Source organism: Pristiophorus japonicus, chromosome 30 (assembly GCF_044704955.1).
Source record: "Pristiophorus japonicus isolate sPriJap1 chromosome 30, sPriJap1.hap1, whole genome shotgun sequence".
NCBI classification, from domain to species: Eukaryota; Metazoa; Chordata; class Chondrichthyes; family Pristiophoridae; genus Pristiophorus; species Pristiophorus japonicus.
Genome location: NC_092006.1, coordinates 11,749,108 through 11,775,770, shown reverse-complemented (window position 1 = coordinate 11,775,770; position 26,663 = coordinate 11,749,108). Strand labels below are relative to the sequence as shown.

General features: G+C 49.3%; 1 protein-coding gene across 1 annotated transcript in view; it reads right to left on the bottom strand.

Annotated features, from left to right (window-relative positions):
• iqgap3 (IQ motif containing GTPase activating protein 3) overlaps positions 1–26,663 on the bottom strand; it is a 153,352-nt gene that overhangs the window by 118,972 nt on the left and 7,717 nt on the right. Inside the window, exons 2-7 of the mRNA XM_070868690.1 lie at positions 17,035–17,134; positions 14,160–14,316; positions 12,165–12,242; positions 6,703–6,779; positions 5,048–5,115; positions 2,785–2,898 (exon numbers count right to left, since the gene is read on the bottom strand). Of these exons, the coding sequence (XP_070724791.1) occupies positions 2,785–2,898; positions 5,048–5,115; positions 6,703–6,779; positions 12,165–12,242; positions 14,160–14,316; positions 17,035–17,134 (594 nt within the window). The remainder of the gene's footprint in view (positions 1–2,784; positions 2,899–5,047; positions 5,116–6,702; positions 6,780–12,164; positions 12,243–14,159; positions 14,317–17,034; positions 17,135–26,663) is intronic.

Sequence of the window (26,663 nt, the reverse complement as noted above, 5' to 3'; positions counted from 1 at the left end):
ATTTGTTCATGTCGGAGTTCTGCGCATGCGCCACCTGGTGGCCGGGAATGGTGGTTCCGGATAAGGGAGGTGCCACCTGCACGCGTACGCACGCACAAACACGCAAACAAGTTACCCGATGCCCTGAACAACTGTACCTCAACAGGAATCAATACCTTCAGAAGAGGGAGAAAACCAACACTGAAATACTGAACACAGCTAGCCGACGAGCACCCTCGGTGCAAGTAAACAGTACAACTATCACTCTGCTAGCTGAAATCAATGAGAACCCATTAGGCCATTAAAGTCACAAAGTAGTTCTCGTTATTTGCAACAGGCCGCTGTGTAAAATAAATGTCATATTCCAAGATCAATGGCTGCCCCTAGGTTACAATCCTATTACAGCATATCAGCCACTCGCAGGTCTGCACAAATTTTAATTTGTAGGAACAATTTCGGTTAGTTACAACATAAAGGCTTAAGGCTGTATCTGCAGAACAACTGTGGCATTAGTTCCAAGTGCTGTCGTTTCCCTTGGATGCTGAAAGAAAAAAATAAATAAAAGACCATGCGTTTCTATAGCGCCTTGCACAACCCAATGTGCTTTACAGCCAATTTGAAGTACTTTTTTTTGATGTGTAGTCACTTTTGATAATGTGGGAAACGCGACAGCCAATTTGCGCACAGCAAGCTCCCTCCCACACACAGCAATGTGATAATGACCCAGATAATCTGTTTTTAATGACGGTTGAGCGATAAACATTGGCCCATGGATTGGTCGTGGGATCTTTTACATCCACCCAAGTGGGCAGACGGGGCCTCGGTTTAACGTCTCATCCGAAAGACGGCACCTCGGACAGTGCTGCACAAACCTCAGCACTGCCCCTCAGACAGTGCGACACTCCCTCAGTACTGCCTCTCCGACAGTGCTGCGCTTCCTCAGTACTGCCCCTCTGACAGTGCTGCGCTCACTCAGTACTACTGCCCCTCCGACAGTGCGGCACTCCCTCAGTACTGCCTCTCCGACAGTGCGGCGCTCCCTCAGTACTGCCCCTCCGACAGTGCGGCGCTCCCTCAGTACTGGCTCCGGGATTGTCGGCCTAGATTATGTTATGTTGGGCTTATGTTAGTTATAGTTTTGTAAGAGTGTTCTTTAAGGCTGCTTCAGCACTATAACTGGCGTGTGGTACAGAGCGGTTTTGCTTTGAAGCAATGCGGAAAATTGTAGTGGAAAGCTGGAGTTGGAGTCAGACCAGATTCTGGAGGGAGGCTTCAGTGTTGATGCGACGTGAAGCCACTTGGTACTGCGCTATTGTAAGGAAGGCAGCAAGCCCACATAATTAAACAGAACAGTAACTGCTGCACCTTGAGGCAGCGAGGTGAAAATAGCATTGGGCATTGCATAACTGCTCACGACCAGTAGGTGCCACTGGTGCGCTTTGTAAAATAACCAAATTTTTCAGTACATTCTGTGACAGAAAATTAGCAGGGCACAGCAGAGCTTTGTCAAATACAGAAGTTATAGCATGGAAACAGGCCTTTTGGTCCAATATAATAGGAACAGGACCAGGCTATACGACCCCTCGGGCCTGCACCGCCATTTAATACGATCATGGCTGATCCGATCATGGACTCAGCTCCACTTCCCTACCCGCTCCCCATAACCCTTATTCCCTTATCGTTTAAGAAACTGTCTATTTCTGTCTTAAATTTATTCAATGTCCCGGCTTCCACAGCTCCCTGAGGCAGCAAATTCCACAGATTTACAACCCTCAGAAGAAATTTCTCCTCATCTCAGTTTTAAATGGGCGGCCCCTTATTCTAAGATCCTGCCCTCTAGTTCTAGTCTCCCCCATCAGTGGAAACATCCTCTCTGCATTCACCTTGTCAAGCCCCCTCATTATCTTATACATTTCGATAAGATCACCTCTCATTCTTCTGAATTGCAATGAGTAGAGGCACAACCTACTCAACCTTTCCTCATAAGTCAACCCCCTCATCTCCGGAATCAACCGAGTGAACCTTCTCTGAACTGCCTCCAAAGCAGATATATCCTTTCGTAAATATGGAAACCAAAACTGCATGCAGTATTCCAGGTGTGGCCTCACCAATACCCTGTATAACTGTAACAAGACTTCCCTGCTTTTATACTCCATCCCCTTTGCAATAAAGGCCAAGATTCCATTGGCCTTCCTGATCACTTGCTGTACCTGCATACTATCCTTTTGTGTTTCATGCACAAGTACCCCCAGGTCCCGCTGTACTGCAGCACTTTGCACCGTCTGTGTCAGCGACTGTTTGTGGTACGGCTAAAATACTCCAAGTATTGAGACAGTGACGGTGTACACCATCTACAGGATGTACTGAAGCAACCCGCCAAGGCTTGTTCGGTAGCACCTCCCAAACCCGCGACCTCTGCCGCCTAGGACAAGGGCAGCAGGCGCATGGGAACACCACCACCTCCACGTCACGCACCATCCTTCGTCGTCGCTGGGTCACAATCCTGGAACTCCCTCCCTAACAGCACTGTGGAAGCACCTTCACCACACGGACTGCAGCGGTTCAAGGCGGCGGCTCACCACCACCTTCTCAAGGGGCAATTAGGGATGGGAAATAAATGCCGGTCTTGCCAGCGAGGCCCACATGCAGAGAATTAAGTTAAAAAATATATGCTTGCATGTATAATAATCAGATCTGGATAGTGAAGTAGAATTTGAGACTTACCTTCCCATTTAAGCTACAGAAGAATTTAACAGTCCATCTCTATCCCCTCACTGCACAATTATTCCAATGCTCAAGTCTTACCTGCTGCTTCATCGACTGAAAGCTGATTGGCCAGGATTCCACCAATCTTACTAAACGAAGGCATCTGAATCCCGTATTTCTCCAGCTCAGTTTTCATGTTATTGATCTCCTCCTCTGGAAGGAAAGAGATATCAGAACAGAGCAAACCAATTCGAATTTGGGCGCGGCTCCAACAACACGAGAAGCTCGACGCGACCCAGGACACGGCAGCCCGCTTCACCGCACGGACTGCTGCGGTTCAAGGCGGCTCACCACCACCTTCTCAAGGGGCAATTGGGGATGGGCAATAAATGCCGGCCTTGCCAGTGACACCCACATCCCAAGAAAAAAGTAAAATAAATAGAAAGAAAGACTTGCATTTATATAGCGACTTTCACGACCACCGGACGTCTCAAAGCGCTTTACAGCCAATGAAGTACTTTTTGGGGTGTAGTCACTGTTGTAATGTGGGACATGTGGCAGCCAACCTGTGCACAGCAAGCTCCCTCAAACAGCAATGTGATAATGACCCAGATAATCTGTTTTTTTTTGTTATGTTGATTGAGGGATAAATATTGGCCCCAGGACACCGGGGATAACTCCCCCTGCTCGTTTTGAAATAGCGCCCGTGGGATCTTTTACGCCCACTTGAGAGCAGACAGGGCCTCAGTTTAATTTCTCATCTGAAAGATGATAGCTTCAGCGCTCCTTCAGTACTGCCCCTCCGACGGTGCGGTGCTCCCTCAGTACTGCCCCTCCGACAGTGCGGCGCTCCCTCAGTACTGCCCCTCCGACAGTGCGGCGCTCCCTCAGTACTGGCACTAGATTTATGTGCTCAAGTCCCTGGAGTGGGACTTGAACCCACAACCTTCTCTCTCAGAGGCGAGCGCACTACCCACTGAGCCACAGCTGACAATCGTGATGTATAAACACAGTGAGGGCGCTACAATTAGCCTCAGCGCCACAGATTAGGGAAGTGGGAACAGAATCAGCCAAGGTTCCTGCTGATCACTATTCGCTGTGGATGCTGGATGAGCAGCAGGCTTGGCTGTGACGTACCCCCTACTCACTGAGCAGTTATCCTACACACTATATAAGTCACTTGGACAATATGTCAGAGCTGCCAACACCTGTGGACCTGGACGCAATCACGAAAGATGGAAAGGACTTGCATTTATATAGCTCCCGTCACGACTTCAGAACGCCCCACACTTCTCAGCCAATGAAGTACTTCTAAAGTGTAGTCACTGCTGCAATGTAGGAAACACAACGGCCAATTTGCGCACAGCAAGCTCCCACAAACAGCACGATCAAAAATGTGATGATGACCCGATAATCTGTTTTTGGTGATGCTGATTGGGGGATAAATATTGACACCAGGGAGAACTCCCCCTGCTCTTCTTCCAATAGTAACCGTGGGATCTTATTCGTCCACCCGGCAGAGCAGGCGGGGCCTCGTTCTAAAGACAGATTTATGTCTTCAGGGAAAGAGGAACAGATAAAAATCAAGTTAAAAGTAACGGAGACAGATAAGAACATAAGAAATAGGAGGAGTAGGCCATACGGCCCCTCGAGCCTGTTCCGCCATTCAATAAGATCATGGCTGATCTGATCATGGACTCAGCTCCACTTCCCCGCCCGCCCCCTTATCGTTTAAGAAACTGTCTATTTCTGTCTTAAATTTATTCAATGTCCCGGCTTCCACAGCTCTCTGAGGCAGCGAAATCCACAGATTTACAACCCTCTGAGAGAAGAAATTCCTCCTCATCTCAGTTTTAAATGGGCAGCCCCTTATTCTAAGACCATGCCCCCTAGTTCTAGTCTCCCCCATCAGTGGAAACATCCTCTCTGCATCCACCTTGTCAAGCCCCCTCATTATCTTATACGTTTCGATAAGATCACCTCTCATTCTTCTGAATTGCAATGAGTAGAGGCCCAACCTACTCAACCTTTCCTCATAAGTCAAACCCCTCATCTCCGGAATCAACCGAGTGAACCTTCCCTGAACTGCCTCCAAAGCAAGTGTATCCTTTCGTAAATATGGAAACCAAAATTGCATGCAGTATTCCAGGTGTGGCCTCACCAATACCCTGTACAGCTGTAGCAAGACTTCCCTGCTTTTATACTCCATCCCCTTTGCAATAAAGGCCAAGATTCCAGTGGCCTTCCTGATCACTTGCTGTACCTGCATTTTGATAATGTCGACTAATCTGTCAGAGATCAAAAAAAAGTACTGGACAGGGAGGTAAACATCAGTTGACAGAGCCCCCCCCGCACACCTTACCTGTGAACTTCACCTTCCCATACAGGTCCTGGATCTGTGGAGCGAGTCCCAGTTTGAACAAGTAGAGGCTGCAAGAGGGAAGGAAGGAACACTCAATTTTTGACCAGAGCGTGAATCGCCCAGAGAAGAATTTGTGCTCATTCTGGTGTCAGTCACGTGGAGTTTTACGAGGTATTGGCGTGATCGAGCACAGGATGGTGCTTGGATCAAGGGAGGGAGGAAATCAGAAACTACAACCAATCTTTACATGTATTTCTTTATAAAATTAAAATAGCCCATTGGTGCCACCAGAGGTCACACCGTGCTGCAGAGGCAAGCCCAAGCTTCACATAAAGACTTGCATTTCTATAGCGCCTTTCACCAGCTCAGGACGTCCCTTTACAGCCAATGAAGTACTTTTGGAGTGTAGTCACTGTTGTAATGTGGGAAACGCTGTAGCCAATTGGCACACAGCAAGCTCCCACACACAGCAATGTGATAATGACCCAGATCATCTGTTTTAGTGATGTTGGTTGAGGGATAAATATTGGGCCCAGGACACCGGGGAGAACTCCCCCTGCTCTTGTTCCAAATAGTGGCCGCGGGATCTTTCACATCCACCTCAGAGGGCAGACGGGGCCTCGGTTTAACGTCTCATCCGAAAGACGGCACCTCCGACAGTGCGGCATTCCCTCAGTAATGCCCTTCCGACAGTGCAGCACTCCCTCAGTACTGCCCCTCCGACAGTGCAGCGCTCCCTCAGTACCGCCCCCCCCCCCCCCCCCCCCCGACAGTGCGGCGCTCCCTCAGTACCGCCCCCCCCCCCGACAGTGCGGCGCTCCCTCAGTACTGCACTGGGAGCGTCGGCCTAGATTTTTGCACTCAAGTCTCTGGACTAGGACTTGAACAACAACCTGCATTTATACAGCGCCTCTAACCTACTACAACATCCCAAGGTGCTTCAGAGGAGCATTATCAAACACAATTTGACACTGAGCCACATAGGGAGATATTGGGACAAGTGACTAAAAGCTTGGTCAAAAAGGGAAGTTTTAAGGAGGAGGAGCGAGAGGCGGCGGGGTTTCGGGAGGGAGTTCCAGAGCTTGGACCCCAGGAGGCTGAAGGCACGGCCACCAATGGTGGAGCGATGGAAATCGGGGGATGGCAAGAGGGCAGAATTGGAGGAGCGCAGAGATCTTGGAGGGTTGTGGGGCTGGAGGAGGTTATAGAGAAAAGGAGGGGCGTAGGGGCTGGAGGAGGTTACAGAGATAGGGAAGGGTGTAGGGGCTGGAGGAGGTTACAGAGATAGGGAGGGGTTATAGGGGCTGAAGGGGGTTACAGAGATAGGGAGGGGTGTAGGGGCTGGAGGCGATTAGAGATAATGAGGGGTGTAGGGGCTGGAGGAGGTTACAGAGATAGGGAGGGGTGTAGGGGCTGGAGGGGGTTACAGAGATAGGGAGGGGTGTAGGGGCTGGAGGAGGTTACAGAGATAGGGAAGGGTGTAGGGGCTGGAGGGGGTTACAGAGATAGGGAGGGGTGTAGGGGCTGTAGGCGATTAGAGATAAGGAGGACATTCTTGTGAAACAGCACCTCACCAAACTCAGCGTGAGGAAACACCACAGGACATTCGCCAGCATGAATAGAAAAAGAGGGAATTCTTGTTGAAAGGACCGTACCTGAAAGCATGAATGCAATAAACAACACGAGGGACGTTCTTCTTGTCGTAGATGTCTGTGGTTTCTGGATAAAATATCTGGAAAGGAAATGGGGCAGTTTAAAGATGGCTTTCCCACGAGATGCTGCATTTCTATAGCACCTTTCCCGACCTGAGGACATCTCAAAGCGCTTCACAGCCACAAAGTATTTCTGTAGAAAACGTTTCAAGGCCACCCTCAAAGCTTCCTTGAAGATGTGCAGCATCCCTCCCGACACCTGGGAATCCCCGGCCCAAGGCCACTCAAAGTGGAGGAGCAGCATTTGAGAAGGCGCCGAACACTTTTGAGTCTCTTCGCCTGGAGCACGTGGGAAGCCAAGCACAAACAGCGGAAGACACGCACGACAACCCAAGCACCCCACCCAACCGTCCCTCCAACCACCGCCTGTGACAGAGACTGCAGGTCCCGCATTGGGCTCATCAGTCACCTGAGAACTGGTGTTCGTGTGGGAGCAACTCCAGGGGGACTTCCCAAGAAGGTTTCTGTCGTGTAATCACTGTGATATTGTAGGTAGCACACCGACGTACTGCAACAGGGAGGCAGAACATGAAGGCATACATCATCATCAGAGGCAGTCCCTCAAAATCGAGGAAGATTTGCTTCCACTCTAAAAGGGAGTTCTCAGGTGATTGTGCAGTCCAATACGGGAATTACAGTCTCTGTCACAGGTGGGGCACCAAGCTCATGGCCTACAGGGCTGTAGTAATATCCTCCCTCCTGTACGACTCAGAGACATGGACCATGTACAGTAGACACCTCAAGTCGCTGGAGAAATACCACCAACAGTGTCTCCGCAAGATCCTGCAAATCCCCTGGGAGGACAGACGCACCAACGTTAGCGTCCTCGACCAGGCCAACGTCCCCAGCATCGAAGCACTGACCACACTCGACCAGCTCCTTTGGGCGGGCCACATCATCCGCATGCCTGACACGAGACTCCCAAAGCAAGCATTCTACTCGGAACTCCTTCACGGCAAGCGAGCCAAAGGTGGGCAGAGAGGACACCCTCAAAGCCTCCTTGATAAAGTGCAACATCCCCACCGGCACCTGGGAGTCCCTGGCCAAAGACCGCCCTAAGTGGAGGAAGAGCATCCGGGAGGCATACAATTCCCACGATGGGCTGCGTTATCACCCTTGGCACATCCTCTGGCTGGAAGCCAGGGAGCTTCCCAGTGAAAGAAAGAAATCGATCAACAGAAATGACAGAATATATATCTTATCACTGAGTCACAAATCCTGGAACTCCCTCCCTCACAGCACTATGGGAGCACCTTCACTACACGGGACTACAGCGGTTCAAGGAGGTGGCTTCACCACCACCTCATGGACAATGAGGGATGGGCAATAAATGCTGGCCTTGCCAGCGACGCCCACATCCACAAATCAATTACAAAAATATATAGCAGGTCAGCCAGCAGCTTCAGGGAGAAAAGATGGGGCAATGTTTTGAATATAACTGCTGAGAGAGATCTGGGAGTCCTTGTACATGAAACTCAAAAAGTTAGCATGTAGGCACAGCAAGTAATTAAGGCGGCAAATGGAATGTTGGCCTTTATTGCAAGAGGGATAGAGTATAAAAGCAGAGAAGTCCTGCGACAATTGTGCAGGGTATTGGTGAGACCACACCTGGAGCACTGCGTGCAGTTTTGGTCTCCGTATTTAAGGAGGGATATACTTGCAGTGGAGGCAGTTCAGAGAAGGTTCACAAGGTTGATTCCTGAGATTTGGGGTTGTCTGGTGAGGAAAGGTAGAGCAGGTTGGGCCTCTACTCATTGGAGTTTAGAAGAATGCAAGGTGATCTTATTGAAACATACAAGATTTTGAGGTTTGACAGGGTAGATCCAGAGAGGATGTTTCCCCTTGTGGGGGAATCTAGAACTAGGGGGCACATAGTTTCAGAATAAGGGGTCGCCCAATTAAAATGGAGATGAAGAGGAATTTCTTCTCTCAGAGGGTCGTGAATCTTTGGCCCAGAGCTGTGGAGGCTGGGACATTGAATATATTTAAGGCGGAGATAGACAGATTTTTGAGCGATAAGGGTTATGGGGAGCGGGCAGGGAAGTGGAGTTGAGGCCAAGATCAGATCAGCCATGATCTCATTAAATGGCAGAGCAGGCTCGAAGGGCAAAATGGCCGACTCCTGCTATTTCTTATGTTCTTATCTGGATTCTGTCAGGACTCTGGAGTTTTGATGAAAAGTCTGCACCAGAAACATTCGTCCAGCATTCTCTTTGCAGCTGTGTACTTCAGCAGTTGTCCATTTTGGTTTCATATTTTTTACCCCCTTTTTGCAGAATTGAGTGGCCACTCCAGGCAGTTCTGGAATTCCTCCGAAAGGCTTGGGCCTACAACAAGGAGTCCTGTCTGCCCTCAGACATCTCCCAGCAGCTGACTGAAGTAGTCTGGATGGAGGCAGGCCTTCTTGTCCAGTGAGCATGGAGGAGGAAATGTAAATTTTTTTTTGGAAAAAAGATTCAAATAGAAAGCATTCAGATTTTATTGCGCACTGTGTGTTTGGAGGATGTGGTATGCGAAATCTGAATATAGGCGAGACCAGTTTAAACACAGCACGGGCGTGGGTTTATATGGTGCTTATCACCAGCGGAGGTCGGGACCATAAAAGGAGAGGTGAGCGGAGGCCCAGGAACAGCGTGGAGGGATACTGCTCCAAGGAGCAGCGCGAGCTGGTGCAGGAGGGAGACGGCAGCGAAGAGTGACGTCATCGAGGCCCAGGTTTGGTGATTGGAGCGTGGGCAGGTACAGCAGGAGCGGCGAGGTCGGGGCGAAGGAGCAGCAAGAGGCTGTAGCGGGACGTGATCGGGGCCCAGGGGAGACGTGAGTTCGGGGCCACGGGCAGCACGGGCCATCCCACACTGCGATGTGTGCGCGCGCACTAGGTCTGTGCGGCAAAGCTGGTCGCCAGTCGTCTTGAGTAATCCTTGCCACTGGACCAAGACCAAGCTCTGTCAAGCCCGTGTGGTGGCTGGTGTGCAACGGCCACCCCATGTTAAAAAAAAATCCACGCACAGGCATCTTCCACCCTTCAACATGTAGCTTGGATCCTTCATTGAAACACCCGTGAACTCATCTTTTTTTGGCGTGGAAGCAAGTCCTCCTCGTTTCGAGGGACCGCCCATGATGACCATGATGATAATCACCATGTCCCTCAGAAACAAAGTAGTGGAAATTCGGCCTGTTGTCGCCTCTGTTCGCGCCCTGAAGGGACGGCAATGGCGGCGGAATTGATTTCCTGGCGGACGGCCAACTTCCAGCACCACGTCGGAACATTCGGGGCTAGGTTTGCTGGGGTGGGGCGGCGGAGCAGTACCGCCCAGGAGAGGCGAGCCAGTGTGCAACACGCCCCCGGTTGCGACACCGTTCTGAAATTTGTTTTCTGTGGGGACCCATAGCGCCCCGCAGCGCGCCTTAATGGGACCGCCTGGGAAAGCGGGCTGTTCCAGTCTCGGTGAGGGACGGAATCCCGACCTCAGGTAACGTAAGAACATAAGAAATTGGAGCAGGAATAGGCCATACGGCCCCTCGAGCCTGCTCCGCCATTTAATACGATCATGGCTGATCCAATCATGGACTCAGCTCCAATTCCCTGCCCGCTCCCCATAACCCCTTATCGGTTTAAGAAACTGTCTATTTCAGTCTTAAATTTATTCAATGTCCCAGCTTCCACAGCTCTCTGAGGCAGCGAATTCCACAGATTTACAACCCTCAGAAGAAATTCCTCCTCATCTCAGTTTTAAATGGGCGGCCCCTTATTCTAAGACCATGCCCCCTAGTTCTAGTCTCCCCCATCAGTGGAAACATTCTCTCTGCATCCACCTTGTCAAGCCCCCTCATAATCTTATATGTTTCGATAAGATCACCTGGTTTCCAATGATTCGAGGCCCAACCTCCTCAACCTTCCCTCATAAGTCAACCCCCTCATCCCCGGAATCAACCGAGTGAACCTTCTCTGAACTGACTCCAAAGTAAGTATATCCTTTCGTAATTGATTTTTTTTTGGGGCGATTTATGCTTATGTGGGGTGATCAAGGTATTGGGAATGTTTTTATTGTCGATTTTTGTTCTCACAGGGAGGCCTCTCTTAGGGCGCTCCCAGGCCGGCTGTTTCGCTCGGGATTTTCAGTTGCTCAGCCGGCCTAGCGCCCTGAGAGATATGGAACGCCTCCCATCCCGCACTCCATCCCACACACAGGGCCCAGCTGATTAATTTTGTGGCTGCCGACGCGAACCTTTTCCCGGCGCAAAATTTACCGCCCCGCCATCATTAGCCCCCGAATTAGCCTCCAACGTGTTTCACATACAATTCATTACTTTTTGAAGTTCACTCATTATGTAGGCAAACACAGCAGCCAACTTGCACACAGCGTGGCCCCATAAACAGTAATGTGAATGACTGGTTGATCGGTGTTTGATAACGGTGGCTGAGGGAATAAAGTAACGTGGTTAATGTCGGTTTTAAATTGTTGCGGGGGGGGGGGAAAAGAGAGTGCAGAGAGAGAATTCAACCCCCGCGGCTTTCCGTCCGCAGCCCCACAACAACGGGAGGAATGTTTATTCTCTGCACCAGCTGTGAATACAATTCGAAACAGATTTACAACGCAACCCAGAGATAAAACGTTCCTTCGTGGGGAGTTCACCCACCTCCCAAAGATTAGGAAACTTCTCCACACACAGGGGGATGGGAAAAGCTCCTGCCAACATTTCGCAACAGTCAGTCCCATTGGTCTGGGAATGGGTCTCTCCCCTTGTCCAGCTGGCTGGCTGTCTCAGACAGAACTAAGCGAGGCGCAGTTAGAAGAGGAATTATTAACTTGCCTTTCATACAAGCTGACAGCACAGGAGGCCATTCGGCCCATCGTGCCTGTGCCGACGCCCTGTGACAGAGCGGTCCAATCAGTCCCACTCCCCCACCCCGCTCTTTCCCCACAGCCCTGCACATTTTTCCTTTTCAAGTAGAGATCCAATTGGCTTTTGAAAGTCACCGTTAACTCTGCAGTGCATCCTAGACCATCATGACTCGTTGCGTAAAAGAAACTCTCGGCGGCTTTTTCGCCAATTAACGCAAATCTGTCTCTTCTGATTTATAGACCCTGAAGTCCCTCATCCCTGGTACCATTCCAATAAATCTCCTCTGCACCCTCTCCAAGGCCTTGACATCCTTCCTAAAGCATGGCGCCCAGAATTGGACACAATACTCTACAAATCACTGGTTGTACCTCAGCTAAAGATTTAGCGTAACTGTCTTGTTTTTGTACTCCATGCCTCTATTCATAAATCCAAACAACCCTATCGACTTGTCCTGCACCCACAAAGAGTTGTGTACGAGTATTCAATACCTACAAATAATCACAAAGCCCTAATCACGACAAACGCTCAAAATACAGAGGAAATGTCCAGTACCGTACCGATGGGAGGGCGATCTTGGCCATTGCATTCAGCCAGTGGTTGACATTGTCAGTGTGTCTGAAATGCAGCCCGGTTGCCTATACAAAAGCACAAGTGAAAAATTAGTGAAGTCTGAACACTGGAATTCAGTAAAAGACTTAGATTTTTATACAGTGCCTTTCACAACCAACGGACATCTCAAAGCGATTTACAGCCAATGAAGTACTTTTGGAGTGTAGTCACTTGTAATGTGGGAAACGCGGCAGCTAATTTACGCACAGCAAGCTCCCACACACATCAATGTGATAATGACCGAGATCATTTGTTTTTGTAATGCTGATTGAGGGATAAACATTGTCCCCAGGACACCGGAGACAACTCCCTCTGCTCTTCTTCAAAATGGTGACATGGAATCTTTCACGTCCACCTGAGAGAGAGCAGAAGGGGACTTGATTGAATGTCTCATCCGAAAGACGGCACCTCTGACATTGTGGCACTCCCTCAGTACTGCCCCTCCGACAGTGCGGCGCTCCCTCAGTACTGCCCCTCCAACAGTGCTGCGCTCCCTCAGTACCGCCCCTCCGACAGTGCAGCGCTCCCTCAGTACCGCCCCTCCGACAGTGCGGCGCTCCCTCAGTACCGCCCCTCCGACACTCCCTCAGTACTGCCCCTCCAACAGTGCGGCGCTCCCCCAGTACTGTGCTCTTATCACACAAGTGCCATTGCATGCTTCTCACCAGGAAGAGGCAGAACTCTGCTCATGACTACCAAAAGCACACACACACAAAGTTCTGCTCGCTGACATAACTAGAAGCTTTGGGAGGGACTATTATAGGTGCTCAGGTCGGTTGGTTTAGATTATTAAATAGCTTTATAAACACCCCCCCCCCCCCCACCCCGCCCTCCACCATGCATACCAGAGCATCCTTTCGTAACACCTCTCAAGTGCCACAGTTGAGATACAATGCATACCTTGCACTAGACTTGATTTTTCCTGGCCGGGCTCTCACGTTCCAACCTCTATAAACTGGAGGTCATCCAAAACTCTGCTGCCGCGTGTCCAAACCCGCACCGAGTCCCGGTCACCCATCACCCCCTGTGCTCACTGTCCCTGTGTCCTAACTCGCACCGAGTCCCGGTCACCCATCACCCCCTGTGCTCACTGTCCCTGTGTCCTAACTCGCACCAAGTCCCGCTCACCCATCACCCCCTGTGCTCACTGCCCCGTGTCCTAACTCACACCCAGTCCCACTCACGCATCACCCCCTGTCCTGATCAGATCAGCCATGATCTTATTGATGGCGGAGCAGGCTCGAGGGGCCAAATGGCCGACCCCTGCTCCTATTTCTTCTGTTGGTGTACATACCACTCCAGAATATAACCTGGGCTATTCTATCACAGGCTTGTAGACATACTCTAGCGGTGAAGTTATTTATTTGTAAATGGATGCAGGTTCAGCATTAGCTTTCTCTCAGAAACGAGGAACCTCTGCCCATTACAGAACAGTGCGCCTTCCATTAACTCGGTATTGGCCATCCAGGCCAACATCCTCAGCATCGAAGCACTGACCACACTTGATCAGCTCCGCTGGGCAGGCCACATTGTCGGCATGCTAGATACGAGACTCCCAAAGCAAGTGCTCTACTCTGAACTCCTTCATGGCAAACGAGCCAAAAGTGGGCAGAGGAAACCTTTAATGGACACCCTCAAAGCCTCCCTGATAAAGTGCAACATCCACACCAACACCTGGGAGTTCCTGGCCAAAGACTGCCCTAAGTGGAGGAATTGCATCCGGGAGGGCGCTGAGCGCCTCGAGTCTCATCGCCGAGAGCATGCAGAAACAACGTGTGGCAAACCTGCCCCATCCACCCCTGCCCTCAACGACTATCTGTCCCACCTGTGGCAGGGACTGTGGCTCTCGTATTGGACTGTTGAGCTACCTCAGGACTCATTTTAAGAGTGGAAGCAAGTCTTCCTCGATTCTGAGGGATGCCTATGATGATGATTGGCCGTACCTTATACCTCAGCTGCTCTCGGTCGTAGATTTTCCTCTGCGGGACAACGTCGGGCGCAAAGCGATGGCCCAGCTTCGCCAGAACCACGCCGTTCCGCAAACTCTCCTCCAAGTCGGTCGTTGGCGGGAGCTCCTCGTCTAAGCAGACCTCTATCCATCTAAATCGATCCCCGGAATATACAAACACAGGCTTAGCAGAACTGAGGGACAACTCTACTGATGACCAATGTACCTATTGAGCTGCGCGGAGGTCTGGAGCTCCCGTGGGGGGTCGCTCGCCAGGTTTTAAATGGAAAAGACGGCACATGCGCAATAATTCGAACCCATTAGCGGGAACTTGCACTGGAGGCAGTTATACTAAACGTTAGTATGCAGGTACAGCAAGTGATCAGGAAGGCCAATGGAATCTTGGCCTTGATTGCAAAGGGGATGGAGTATAAAAGCAGGGAAGTCTTGCTACAGTTATACAGGGTATTGGTGAGGCCACACCTGGAATACTGCGTGCAGTTTTGGTTTCCATATTTACGAAAGGATATACTTGCTTTGGGAGGCAGTTCAGAGAAGGTTCACTAGGTTGATTCCGGAGATGAGTGAATTGACTTATGAGGAAAGGTCGAGTAGGTTGGGCCTCGACTCATTGGAACTCAGAAGAATGAGAGGTGATCTTATCGAAAAGTTTAAGATGATGAGGGGGCTTGACAAGGTGGATGCAGAGAGGATGTTTCCACTCATAGGGGAAACTAAAACTAGGGGGCATAGTCTCAGAATAAGGGGCCGCCCATTTAAAACTGAGATGTGGAGAAATTTCTTCACTCAGAGGGTTATAAATCTGCGGAATTCTCTGCCCCAGAGAGCTGTGGAGGCTGGGTCTTTGAATATATTTAAGGTGTAGATAGATTTTTGAGCGATAAGGGACTAAAGGGTTTTGGGGAGCAGGCAGGGAATGGAGCTGAGTCCATGATCAGATCAGCCGTGATCTTATTGAATGGCGGAGCAGGCTCGAGGGGCCGTATGGCCGACTTCTGCTCCTATTTCTTATGTTCTTATGTATCATTGCTGGTGTAATATCCCATCCTTCAGCCTAAACAGTGAATCGAGGGGATGGGGGGTACAATCCCACACACCCAGCAACTGTTCAGCATCTTCTTCAAGGGAGAAGCTAGTCTATACTGCGCAAAGTTTGATTTTACCATTGCTACTGTGGTAGTGCTTCTCTGACCTTGCCTCCAATTCATATACTCTTGAAGTGCTCTCATCTGTAAACTAGACAAGCATAAGGAGTTGAGAATTGGATTGATATCCCCCCCCTTCCCCTGTCCCGAAAGCAGGGAGTCATGCTGGTGTTCAGGTCCTTCGGTGACTTCCCACAAGTGGTCGGCCTTCATTCTCAAGTCAAAAGTGGCAGCTGTGGCTCAGTGGGCAGCACACGCGCCCGAGTCAGAAGTTGTGGGTTCATGTCCCACTCCAGGAACTTGAGCACAAAATCTAGGCTGACGCTCCTAGTGCAGTACTGAGGGAGCGCCGCACCGTCGGGAGGGGCGGTACTGAGGGAGCGCCGCACTGTCGGAGGGGCGGTACTGACGGAGCGCCGCGCAGTCGGGTTGTGGATGTCACTGGCAAGGTTGGCATTTATTGCCCATCTCTAATTGCCCTCGAGAAGGTGGTGATGAGCCGCGTTCTTGAACCGCTGCAGTCCGTGTGGTGAAGGTGCTCCCACATTGCTGACTTTGTTGTAGCAGTTTGTTGCAACTGAGTGACTTGCTTGGCCATTTCATAGGGCAGTTAAGCATCAACCACATTGCTGTGTGTCTGGAGTCACACATAGACCAGACCGGCAAGGGAGCCCCAGGTGGACAGAGGAAATGTTTCAAAGACACCCCCAAAGCCTCCCTGATAAAGTGCAACATCCCCACCGACACCTGGGAGTCCCTAGCCAAAGACCAGTCCGCCCTAAGTGGAGGAAGAGCATCTGGGAGGGCGCTGAGCACCTCGAGTCTCGTCACCAAGAGCATGCAGAAACCAAGTGCAGTCAGCGGAAGAAGCGTGCGGCAAACCAGTCCCACCACCCCTTCCCTCAACCACTATCTGTCCCACCTGTGACAGGGACTGTGGTTCTCGTATTGGACTGTTGTCACCTGAGAACTCACTTTTAGAGTGGAAGCAAGTCTTCCTCGATTCCAAGGGACTGCCTATGATGATGATGACTGTGCACAGTTCTAGTCTCCTTATCTAAGGAAAGATATACTTGCCTTGGAGGTGGTACAATGGAGGTTCACTAGATTGATTCCTGGGATGAGAGGGCCGCCTTTTGAAAAGAGATTGTGTAGAATGGGCCTATACTCTGTGGAGTTTAGAAGAATGAGAGGTGACCTCATTGAAACATACAAGATTCTGAAAGGAATTGACAGGGTAGATGCTGAGAGGTTGTTTCCCCCTGGCTGCAGAGTCGAGAACTAGGGGGCACAGTCTCAGGATAAGGGATTGGCCATTTAAGGCGGAGATGAGGAGGAATTTCTCCACTCAGAGGGTTGTGAATCTTTGGAATTCTCTGCCCCAGAGGGCTGTGGATGCTGGGTCTCTGAATGTATTCATGGCTGAGATAGATAGATTTTTGGAGTTTAGGGGAATCAAGTGATATGGGGATCGGGCGGGAAAGTGGAGCGGATCTCGAAGATCAGCCATGATCTTATTAAATGGCGGAGCAGGCTCGAGGGGCCGAATGGCCGACTCCTGCTCCTATTTCTCATGTTCTTAAGTATTTTACTCTCTATCTCACTCACGGGCCAGTAACTTTTATCAGCTACTGACCCAGCTATCTGGTCTGACCTACTCCAAGAGGAGGGCAAAGACTGCAGCCCCTCGGAAAGCCACCTCACCGTTTCGCTTCCTCCAAGTGGCAGAGGTACTCATAGGCAACGTTCTGCCGTCTGCGTTCGTCCATCTCTTCCGCGGTGAGGCGCCCGTTGCCCAGTGCATCTGTCGAAAGGCAGGGAGACACAAGCTCATTCTCACGATGACAGCAATGTAAAAGCCCTCAACAGGCCAAGCAACAAAACCCACTCGTATCACAGCAACGATGACAAAAGAAAGAACTTGCATTTCTATAGCGCCTTTCACCAATTCAGGATGTCCCAAAGCGCTTTACAGCCAATGGAGTACTTTTTTGGAGTGTAGTCACTGTTGTAATGTGGGAAGGGCGGCAGCCATTTTGCGCACAGCAAGCTCCCACATACAGCAATGTGATAATGACCCAGATCACCTGTGATGTCGGTTGAGGAATAAGTGTTGGCCCAAGACACCGGGGAGAACGTCTCCTGCTCTTCTTCAAAGTAATGGCCGTGGCATCTTTTACATCCACCAGAGAGAGCAGATGGGGCCTGGGTTTAATGTCTCAACTGAGAAAAGGCACCTCCGACACTCCCTCAGTACTGCACTGAGAGTGTCGGCCTGGATTTTGTGCTCTGGAGCATTTTACTCTCTATCTCACTCGGACCCACAACCATCTGACACAGAGGCGGAGTGCCACCCACTGACGTGTGAAATATTCCACTGATCATGTGACTTTCAGATACAACTTTCCGGATCTAAAATGTCTATAATTAAAAGGAAGCAGAGAAATATTTTGCTGACTGAATTGATTTACTGGAGTGCATTTAGTTGAAAGAGCTAACAATGCAGTTTACATTAAGTGCATGATACTAAGTGTCACCAGCTGTGCACCAGAGAGGATTTACCATCATGAAGAAAATAAGTTAAATAGTCTAATTACTCCAGAGAAGAACATTCTCACCACTAATTTCATGCATGAACCCACGCTCAGTCCGCACAACCACAGGTCACCAATCAATAGGTTTGATTTTGCGTGATAAAAATGGTCAACAGAAACAAGACTATGGGCCCAAGTTTCCACACGATAAAAAACGGGCGCCCCTCCGAGCTGGGCACCCGTTTTTCGCGCCTAAAACAAAAAATTGCGATTCTGGAGCGCCCTGCAGCTCCTTGTCTGTTTGGCGCGGCGCCCGGGGGGGCGGAGCCGACACTCGCGCCGATTTTGTAAGTGGGAGGGGGCGGGTCCTATTTAAATTAGTTTTTTTCCTGCCAGCAACGCTGCGCATGCGCGTTGGAGCGTTCGCGCACGCGCAGTGTGAAAAAAACATTGGCACTCGGCCATTTTTGTAGTTCTTTGTAGCTTTTTAATTTTTGAACTTTTTTTAATAAAAGCACATTGACATCAGCACATCAGCACTTGCAGCCTTCTCCGCGGGAAGAACGGGCGCCTCCCCCCCCCCCACGGGAAGAACAGGCGCCTCCCCCCCCCCCCCCCTGCGGGAAGAACGGGCTCCTCCTCCTTCCTCCCCCCCCCCCCGCAGGAAGAACAGGCACCTCTTCCCCCTCCGTGGGAAAGAACAGGCTCCCCCCCCCCCCCCCCGGAAGAACGGGCGTCTCAGGCTGACTGCAGAATTCTCTGTGCCTGAAGCACTTTCACACAGGTAGGAAGATGATTTATTTCATCTTTTCTTTGCTTATAAATGTTTATTCAAGTTGGATTTATTTGTATAATATTTGTAGAAGTATAAATAAGGATTTATTATAGAATGTTATGACTTCCCTTCCCCCACCCCCCCCCGCCCCCCGCCTCGTTCTGGACGCCTAATTTGTAACCTGCGCCTGATTTTTTAATGTGTAGAACAGGTTTTTTCAGTTCTACAAAAATCTTCACTTGCTCCATTCTAACTTAGTTTGGAGTACGTTTTCACTGTGGAAACTTTGAAATCAGGCGTCAGTGGCCGGACACGCCCCCTTTTGAAGAAAAAATTCTGCTCCAAAGTAGAACTGTTCTACCTGACTAGAACTGCAGAAAAAAAAATGTGGAGAATTGCGATTTCTAAGATAGTCCATTCTCCACCAGTTGCTCCTAAAAATCAGGCGCAAATCATGTGGAAACTTGGGCCCAATATACTTAGATTTTATTTTTTTAAATCCACTACTTTCCAATTGCGTGTCTGTGCTGATATTTTTTTCATATCGTCATCAACAGTCCCTTGGAATCAAGGAAGACATGCTTCCACTCTTAGCATGAGTTCTTAGGTGGCTGCACAGTCCAATACGAGAACCACAGTCTCGGTCACAGGTGGGACAGATAGTGGTTGAAGGGAAGGGGAGGCGGGGAGCCTGGTTTGCCGCACACTCCTTCCACTGCCTGCGCTTGATTTCTGCATGCTCATTTTCATATACAGCCTATGTGTATTGTATTTTTTTTTTCCTGTGACAAAGTGCCTTTTTTCAAGGTGTTGACTTCTCATTAATCAGTCCATGTAAAAACGGCACTCGGACATGTAAAACTTGCCAAGCATTTGTCTGAAGGGCATGTACTCAAAAGAGGAGATTAATGTAATAGTTAGGAAGGACATTAGCTTGGATGATGTGGAATCTATATGGGTAGAGCTGCAGAACACCAAAGGGCAAAAAACGTTAGTGGGAGTTGTGTACAGACCTCCAAACAGTAGTAGTGATGTTGGGGAGGGCATCAAACAGGAAATTAGGAGTGCATGCAATAAAGATGCAGCAGTTACAATGGGTGACTTTAATATGCACATAGATTGGGCTAACCAAACTGGAAGCAATACAGTGGAGGAGGATTTCCTGGAGTGCATAAGGGATGGTTTTCTAGACCAATATGTCGAGGAACCAACTAGGGGGGAGGCCATCTTAGACTGGGTGTTGTGTAATGAGAGAGGATTAATTAGCAATCTCGTTGTGCGAGGCCCCTTGGGGAAGAGTGACCATAATATGGTGGAATTCTATATTAGGATGGAGAATGAAACAGTTAACTCAGAGACCATGGTCCAGAACTTAAAGAAGGGTAACTTTGAAGGTATGAGGCGTGAATTGGCTAGGATAGATTGGCGAATGATATTTAAGGGGTTGACAGTGGATGGGCAATGGCAGACATTTAGAGACCGCATGGATGAACTACAACAATTGTACATTCCTGTCTGGCGTAAAAATAAAAAAGGGAAGGTGGCTCAACCGTGGCTATCAAGGGAAATCAGGGATAGTATTAAAGCCAAGGAAGTGGCATGCAAATTGGCCAGAAATAGCAGCAAACCCGGGGACTGGGAGAAATTTAGAACTCAGCAGAGGAGGACAAAAGGTTTGATTAGGGCAGGGAAAATGGAGTACGAGAAGAAGCTTGCAGGGAACATTAAGACAGATTGCAAAAGTTTCTATAGATATGTAAAGAGAAAAAGGTTAGTAAAGACAAACGTAGGTCCCCTGCAGTCAGAATCAGGGGAAGGCATAACGGGGAAGAAAGAAATGGCGAACCAATTGAACAAGTACTTTGGTTCGGTATTCACTAAGGAGGACACAAACAACCTTCCGGATATAAAAGGGGTCAGAGGGTCCAGTAAGGAGGAGGAACTGAGGGAAATCTTTATTAGTCGGGAAATTGTGTTGGGGAAATTGATGGGATTGAAGGCCGATAAATCCCCAGGGCCTGATGGACAGCATCCCAGAGTACTTAAGGAGGTGGCCTTGGAAATAGCGGATGCTTTGACAGTCATTTTCCAACATTCCATTGACTCTGGATCAGTTCCTATGGAGTGGAGGGTAGCCAATGTAACCCCACTTTTTAAAAAAGGAGGGAGAGAGAAAACAGGGAATTATAGACCGGTCAGCCTGACATCGGTAGTGGGTAAAATGATGGAATCAGTTATTAAGGATGTCATAGCAGCGCATTTGGAAAGAGGTGACATGATAAATCCATGCTGACTTGGACCTGTGAAAGGGAAATCATGCTTGACAAATCTTCTGGAATTTTTTGAGGATGTTTCCAGTAGAGTGGACAAGGGAGAACCAGTTGATGTGGTATATTTGGACTTTCAGAAGGCTTTCGACAAGGTCCCACACAAGAGATTAATGTGCAAAGTTAAAGCACATGGGATTGGAGGTAGTGTGCGGACATGGATTGAGAACTGGTTGTCAGACAGGAAGCAAAGAGTCGGAGTAAATGGGGACTTTTCAGAATGGCAGGCAGTGAAGGTGGGGTACCGCAAGGTTCTGTGCTGGGGTCCCAGCTGTTTACACTGTACATTAATGATTTAGACGAGGGGATTAAATGTAGTATCTCCAAATTTGCGGATGACACTAAGTTGGGCGGCAGTGTGAGCCACGAGGAGGATGATATGAGGCTGCAGAGCGACTTGGATAGGTTAGGTGAGTGGGCAAATGCATGGCAGATGAAGTATAATGTGGATAAATGTGAGGTTATCCACTTTGGTGGTAAAAACAGAGAGACAGACTATTATCTGAATGGTGACAGATTAGGAAAAGGGGAGGTGCAACGAGACCTGGGTGTCATGGTACATCAGTCATTGAAGGTTGGCATGCAGGTACAGCAGGCGGTTAAGAAAGCAAATGGCATGTTGGCCTTCATAGCGAGGGGATTTGAGTACAGGGGCAGGGAGGTGTTGCTACAGTTGTACAGGGCCTTGGTGAGGCCACACCTGGAGTATTGTGTACAGTTTTGGTCTCCTAACCGGAGGAAGGACATTCTTGCTATTGAGGGAGTGCAGCGAAGATTCACCAGACTGATTCCCGGGATGGAGGGACTGACCTATCAAGAAAGACTGGATCAACTGGGCTTGTATTCACTGGAGTTCAGAAGAATGAGAGGGGACCTCATAGAAACGTTTAAAATTCTGATGGGGTTAGACAGGTTAGATGTAGGAAGAATGTTCCCAATGTTGGGGAAGTCCAGAACCAGGGGACACAGTCTAAGGATAAGGGGTAAGCCATTTAGGACCGAGATGAGGAGAAACTTCTTCACCCAGAGAGTGGTGAACCTGTGGAATTCTCTACCACAGAAAGTTGTTGAGGCCAATTCACTAAATATATTCAAAAAGGAGTTAGATGAAGTCCTTACTACTCGGGGGATCAAGGGGTATGGCGAGAAAGCAGGAATGGGGTACTGAAGTTGCATGTTCAGCCATGAACTCATTGAATGGCGGTGCAGGCTAGAAGGGCCGAATGGCCTACTCCTGCACCTATTTTCTGTGTTTCTATGTGACATACCAGGTTGTGTGGCGCCAGCCTGGTGAGGAAAGGGACGGTCCCTGCAGTCTTGGTGATGTTTTGACGTACCAAACAAGCCCAATACGCCCTAAACAAAGAAGCAACGACAACTCAAATTTATACAAACCCTTTAACATAACAAAACAGCCCAAGGCGCTTCACAGGAGCGTTATCAGACAAAATCTGACACCGAGCCAGATAAGGAGACATCACGGCAGATGACCAACTGCTTGGTCAAAGAGGTCGGTTTTAAGGAGCGTCTTAAAAAGGAGGAAAGAGACCGAGGGGTTTAGGGAAGAAGTTCCAGAGCTTGGGGCCCAGGCAACGGAAGGCACGGCCACCGATGGTGGAGCGACTAAAATCGCTCCATTGGTTCAAGAGGGCAGAATTGGAGGAGCACAGACATCTCGGGAGCCAATGTGGGTCAGCGATCACAGGGGGTGATGGGTGAGCGGGACTCGGTGCGAGTTAGGACACGGGTCAACGAGCACAGGGGATGATGGGTGAGCAGAACTCGGTGCGAGTTAGGACACAGGGCAGCGAGCACAGGGGGTGATGGGTGAGCGGGATTCAGTGCGAGTTAGGACACGAGGCAGCGAGCACAGGGGTGATGGGTGAGCGGGACTTGGTGCGAGTTAGGACACGGGGCAGCAAGCACAGGGGACGACGGGTGAGCGGGACTCAGTGCGAGTTAGGACACGGGGCAGCGGGAGTTGGTGCGAGTTAGAACACGGGCAGCTGAGTCGAGCCATTCGGCCCATCTAATCTGTGCTGGTGATTATACTCCATACAAGGGCGGCTACATTGAGTTTTGCCCAATTCCTGTCACCCAAGAATTCCTACACTTCTTATAATCCTGAAGGAAACCCCTAATTTGGCAAACTCTCCGATTCTTTCAACAATTATTAAAAAGGAAATTTTGTTCTTTGCCTTCTCTCCCTAAAGGCACCGCCTTCAGCCTTCACTCAGTTGCACAGCCAAGTGTAGCAAAGTGCAAAACAACTTGCCGGCATCTGTGGATTTGAAAACAAGGATGAGAATTTTAAAAGCGATGCCTCACTTTTAAAATTCTCATCCTTGTTTACAAATCCCTCCAGCTCCTACACCCCTCCCTATCGCTGTAATCTCCTCCAGCCCCACAAACCACCCCACCCAGAGATGTCTGCGCTCCTCTAATTCTGCCCTCGAGCATCCCCGAGTATAACTGCTCAACCATCGGTGGCCGTGCCTTCTGTTGCCTGAGCCCTGAGCTCTGGAACTCCCTCCCTAAACCTCTCCACCTCTCTTTCCTCTTTCAAGACGCTCCTTAAAACCGACCTCTTTGAACAAGCTTTTTGTCATCTGCCGTAATTTCTTCTTATCTGGTGTCAAATTTATTGTTTGATCTTCTAAAGCTCCTGTGAAGGGCCTTGGAACATTTTACTAGGTGAAAGGTATAAATGCAAGTTGTTCCTGTGCTGCATATTCTGTGTAATTCTAAACACTGGAAGTTAGACTAAGATTTCCACACTTCATAAAGTGATGATAGAGACGTTGAAATTCCATTCACATGAAATTCCATTCTCTGCTATTTCAGTGCAGGCATCAATCAGTTCATTTTAAATGGAATTTCATACTGATGCGTTCAACAGTATTTATACAGAGCAAGTTTGAGGCACAGACCCTCGCGGCAATCAAAAGCAGATTATTTCTCAACTGCATTAAGCAAAAATGTTGTAAATCAGTCAATGAAATGGAGCAGCCCCCGCCCCCCAGCTATGGGGCAAAGGCACCATCAACCAGAAGGCCCCCCCCAGGTCTGGATTGCTGCTCATGCTGAATTCGCCGATTGTAGCAACGGTACGACAATTGCTTTCGGTAGCCAGGGCTACCAGGGTTCCCCATTCCTGATCATTATCCGGTGGCCCTTGCTGGGCTGCAGGCTGGACTGTTGAGTGGTAGGTAGCATTATTTGTAATGCACCCCAAGGCCGAATTGCCTACCGACGCTACCCATCTACAACAACAACTTGCATGTATATAGCTCTTTGAACGTCCCAAGGCGATAAATATCTGACACCGAGCCGCAAAAGTAGAAATTAGTGCAAATGACCAAAAGCTTGGATAAGGAGTAGGTTTTAAGGAGTGTCTTGAAGGAGGAGAGAGAGGCGGAGAGGTTTACAGAGGGAGTTCCAGAGCTTGGGGCCCAGGCAGCTGATTCTCTAGCCACTTTCAAAAGACTGTTCAAGGCCTAAACTATGCTCTTCTACTCTGTGCTGTCTAATTAAGATTGGAATTAAGGCTGGGGTTGTTTTCTTTGGAACAGAGGAGGCTGAGGGGAGACTTGATTGAGGTGTATAAAATGATGATAGGAAGGACCTATTTCCCTTAGCAGAGGGATCAATAACCAGGGGATGTAGATTTAAAGTCATTGCTAGAAGGATTAGAGGGGATTTGAGAACTTTTTTCACCCAGAGGGTGGTGGGGGTCTGGGGTGGAACTCACTCTGCCTGAAAGGGTGGTAGAGGCAGAAACCCTCACCACATTTAAAAAGTGCCTGGATGTGCGCTTGAAGTGCCGTAACCCACAGGGCTATGGACCGAGAGCGAGAAAGTAGGATTAGGCTGATGGCTTTTTCATCCGGCGCGGACACGATGGGCCGAATGGCCTCCGTCCGTGTCACAAATTTCGCTGATTCAAACACATTGATTTAACCTCAGTAAAGGAAGAGGTTGTAATCGAGGGCTCGACAGCCTTTTCTTCGAGAGTGCTGCCGCTGTGGGGAGCATTCCATCACGCTCCTCGTTATGTCTTTAGATGCTCTGATAATGACTCCAGGAGGCAATGTGTTGTACTTGAACTGTAGTGACCTTAGTCCTTTATTGATAACTCCAGAGTGAGGATCACACCTGGTGGCCTGCCTTTTATACTAGGTCAGGCACACCTGCACAGGTAACCGACAAGTCTCCCACTGAGGTGCCCCCTAGTGGCACACCTTGTAATAGTATAAGCAGTAACCATGTAGGATACATGACACTCCTGACTCGAACCTTGCAGGGGATTTGAGGGGGCAGGAGGTGAGGCACTCGTCACAGTGCGCCCAGATCTCACGGCACTATTTCGAAGGTGGGGGGGGGGGGCGAGGAAGACTTCTCCCCGGTGTCCTGGGGCCAATATTTATCCCTCAATCAACATAACAAAAACAGATGATCTGATCATCATCACATTGCTGTTTGTGGGCACTTGCTGTGCGCAAATTGGCTGCTGCATTTCCCACATTACAACAGGTGACTACATTTCAAAAGTACTTCATTGGCTGTAAAGCGCTCCAAGAATTCCGGTGGTCGTGAAAGGCGCTACATAAATCCAAGTCTTTCTTTTTCAAAAGAACAGACAGCCATTCAAAAAACAGTTTAAAAACCAGACAGGTGGCAACCCTAACACAATGGAGCAATTATTCCCACTGATGCTTACAATCCCACCCCCATTCTTTCAACTGTGGCTTTGCGATTTTTAAAGCTACTAATCCAAAATTCCTTTTAACACCTTCCAACATTTACTGTTCTAAGCTGATGAACATGTAAGGAAGAGTAGGGCTTAATTTTCCAAACTGGCCTGCTACAAGCTACCAGAGGCATGGACTACTGTCAACATGATCTCTCTGCTTGAATTAAGCATAAACTATTGCCACAGAATGTACAGGACAGAAACAGGCCATTCTACTCAAATGTTCTGCGCCGGTGTTTATGCTCCACTCGAGCCTCCTCCCGCCCCTCTTCATCTCACCCTATCTGCATATCCGGCTATTCTAGGCTGGCACTTCAGTGCAGTGCTGAGGGAGAGCCGCACTGTCGGAGGTGCCGTTTTTTGGGTGAGGCATTAAACCGAGGCCCCGTCTGCCCTCTCGGGTGGACGCAATTGATCCCAATGCACTATTTCGAAGAAGAGCAGGAGAGTTTTCCCCCCCCCGTGTCCCGGGGTCACTATTTATCTCCCAATCAACATCACTAAAAACAGATGATCTGGTCATTATCACATTGCTGTGTGTGGGAGCATGCTGTTTATAAATTGGCTGCTGCGTTTCCCACATTACAAGTGTCTACAAAATAATCATCATCATAGGCAGTCCCTCAAAATCGAGGAAGACTTGCTTCCACTCTAAAAGTGAGTTCTCAGGTGACTGAACAGTCCAATATGGGAATTACAGTCTCTGTCACATAGAAACATAGAAAATAGGTGCAGGAGCAGGCCATTCGGCCCTTTGAGCCTGCACCACCATTCAATATCATGGCTGATCATCCAACTTCAGTACCCCATTCCTGCTTTCTCTCCATACCCCTTTAGCCGTAAGGGCCACATCTAACTCCCTCTTGAATGTATTCAACGACCTGGCCTCAACAACTTTCTGTGGCAGAGAATTCCACAGATTCACAATTCTCTGAGTGAAGAAG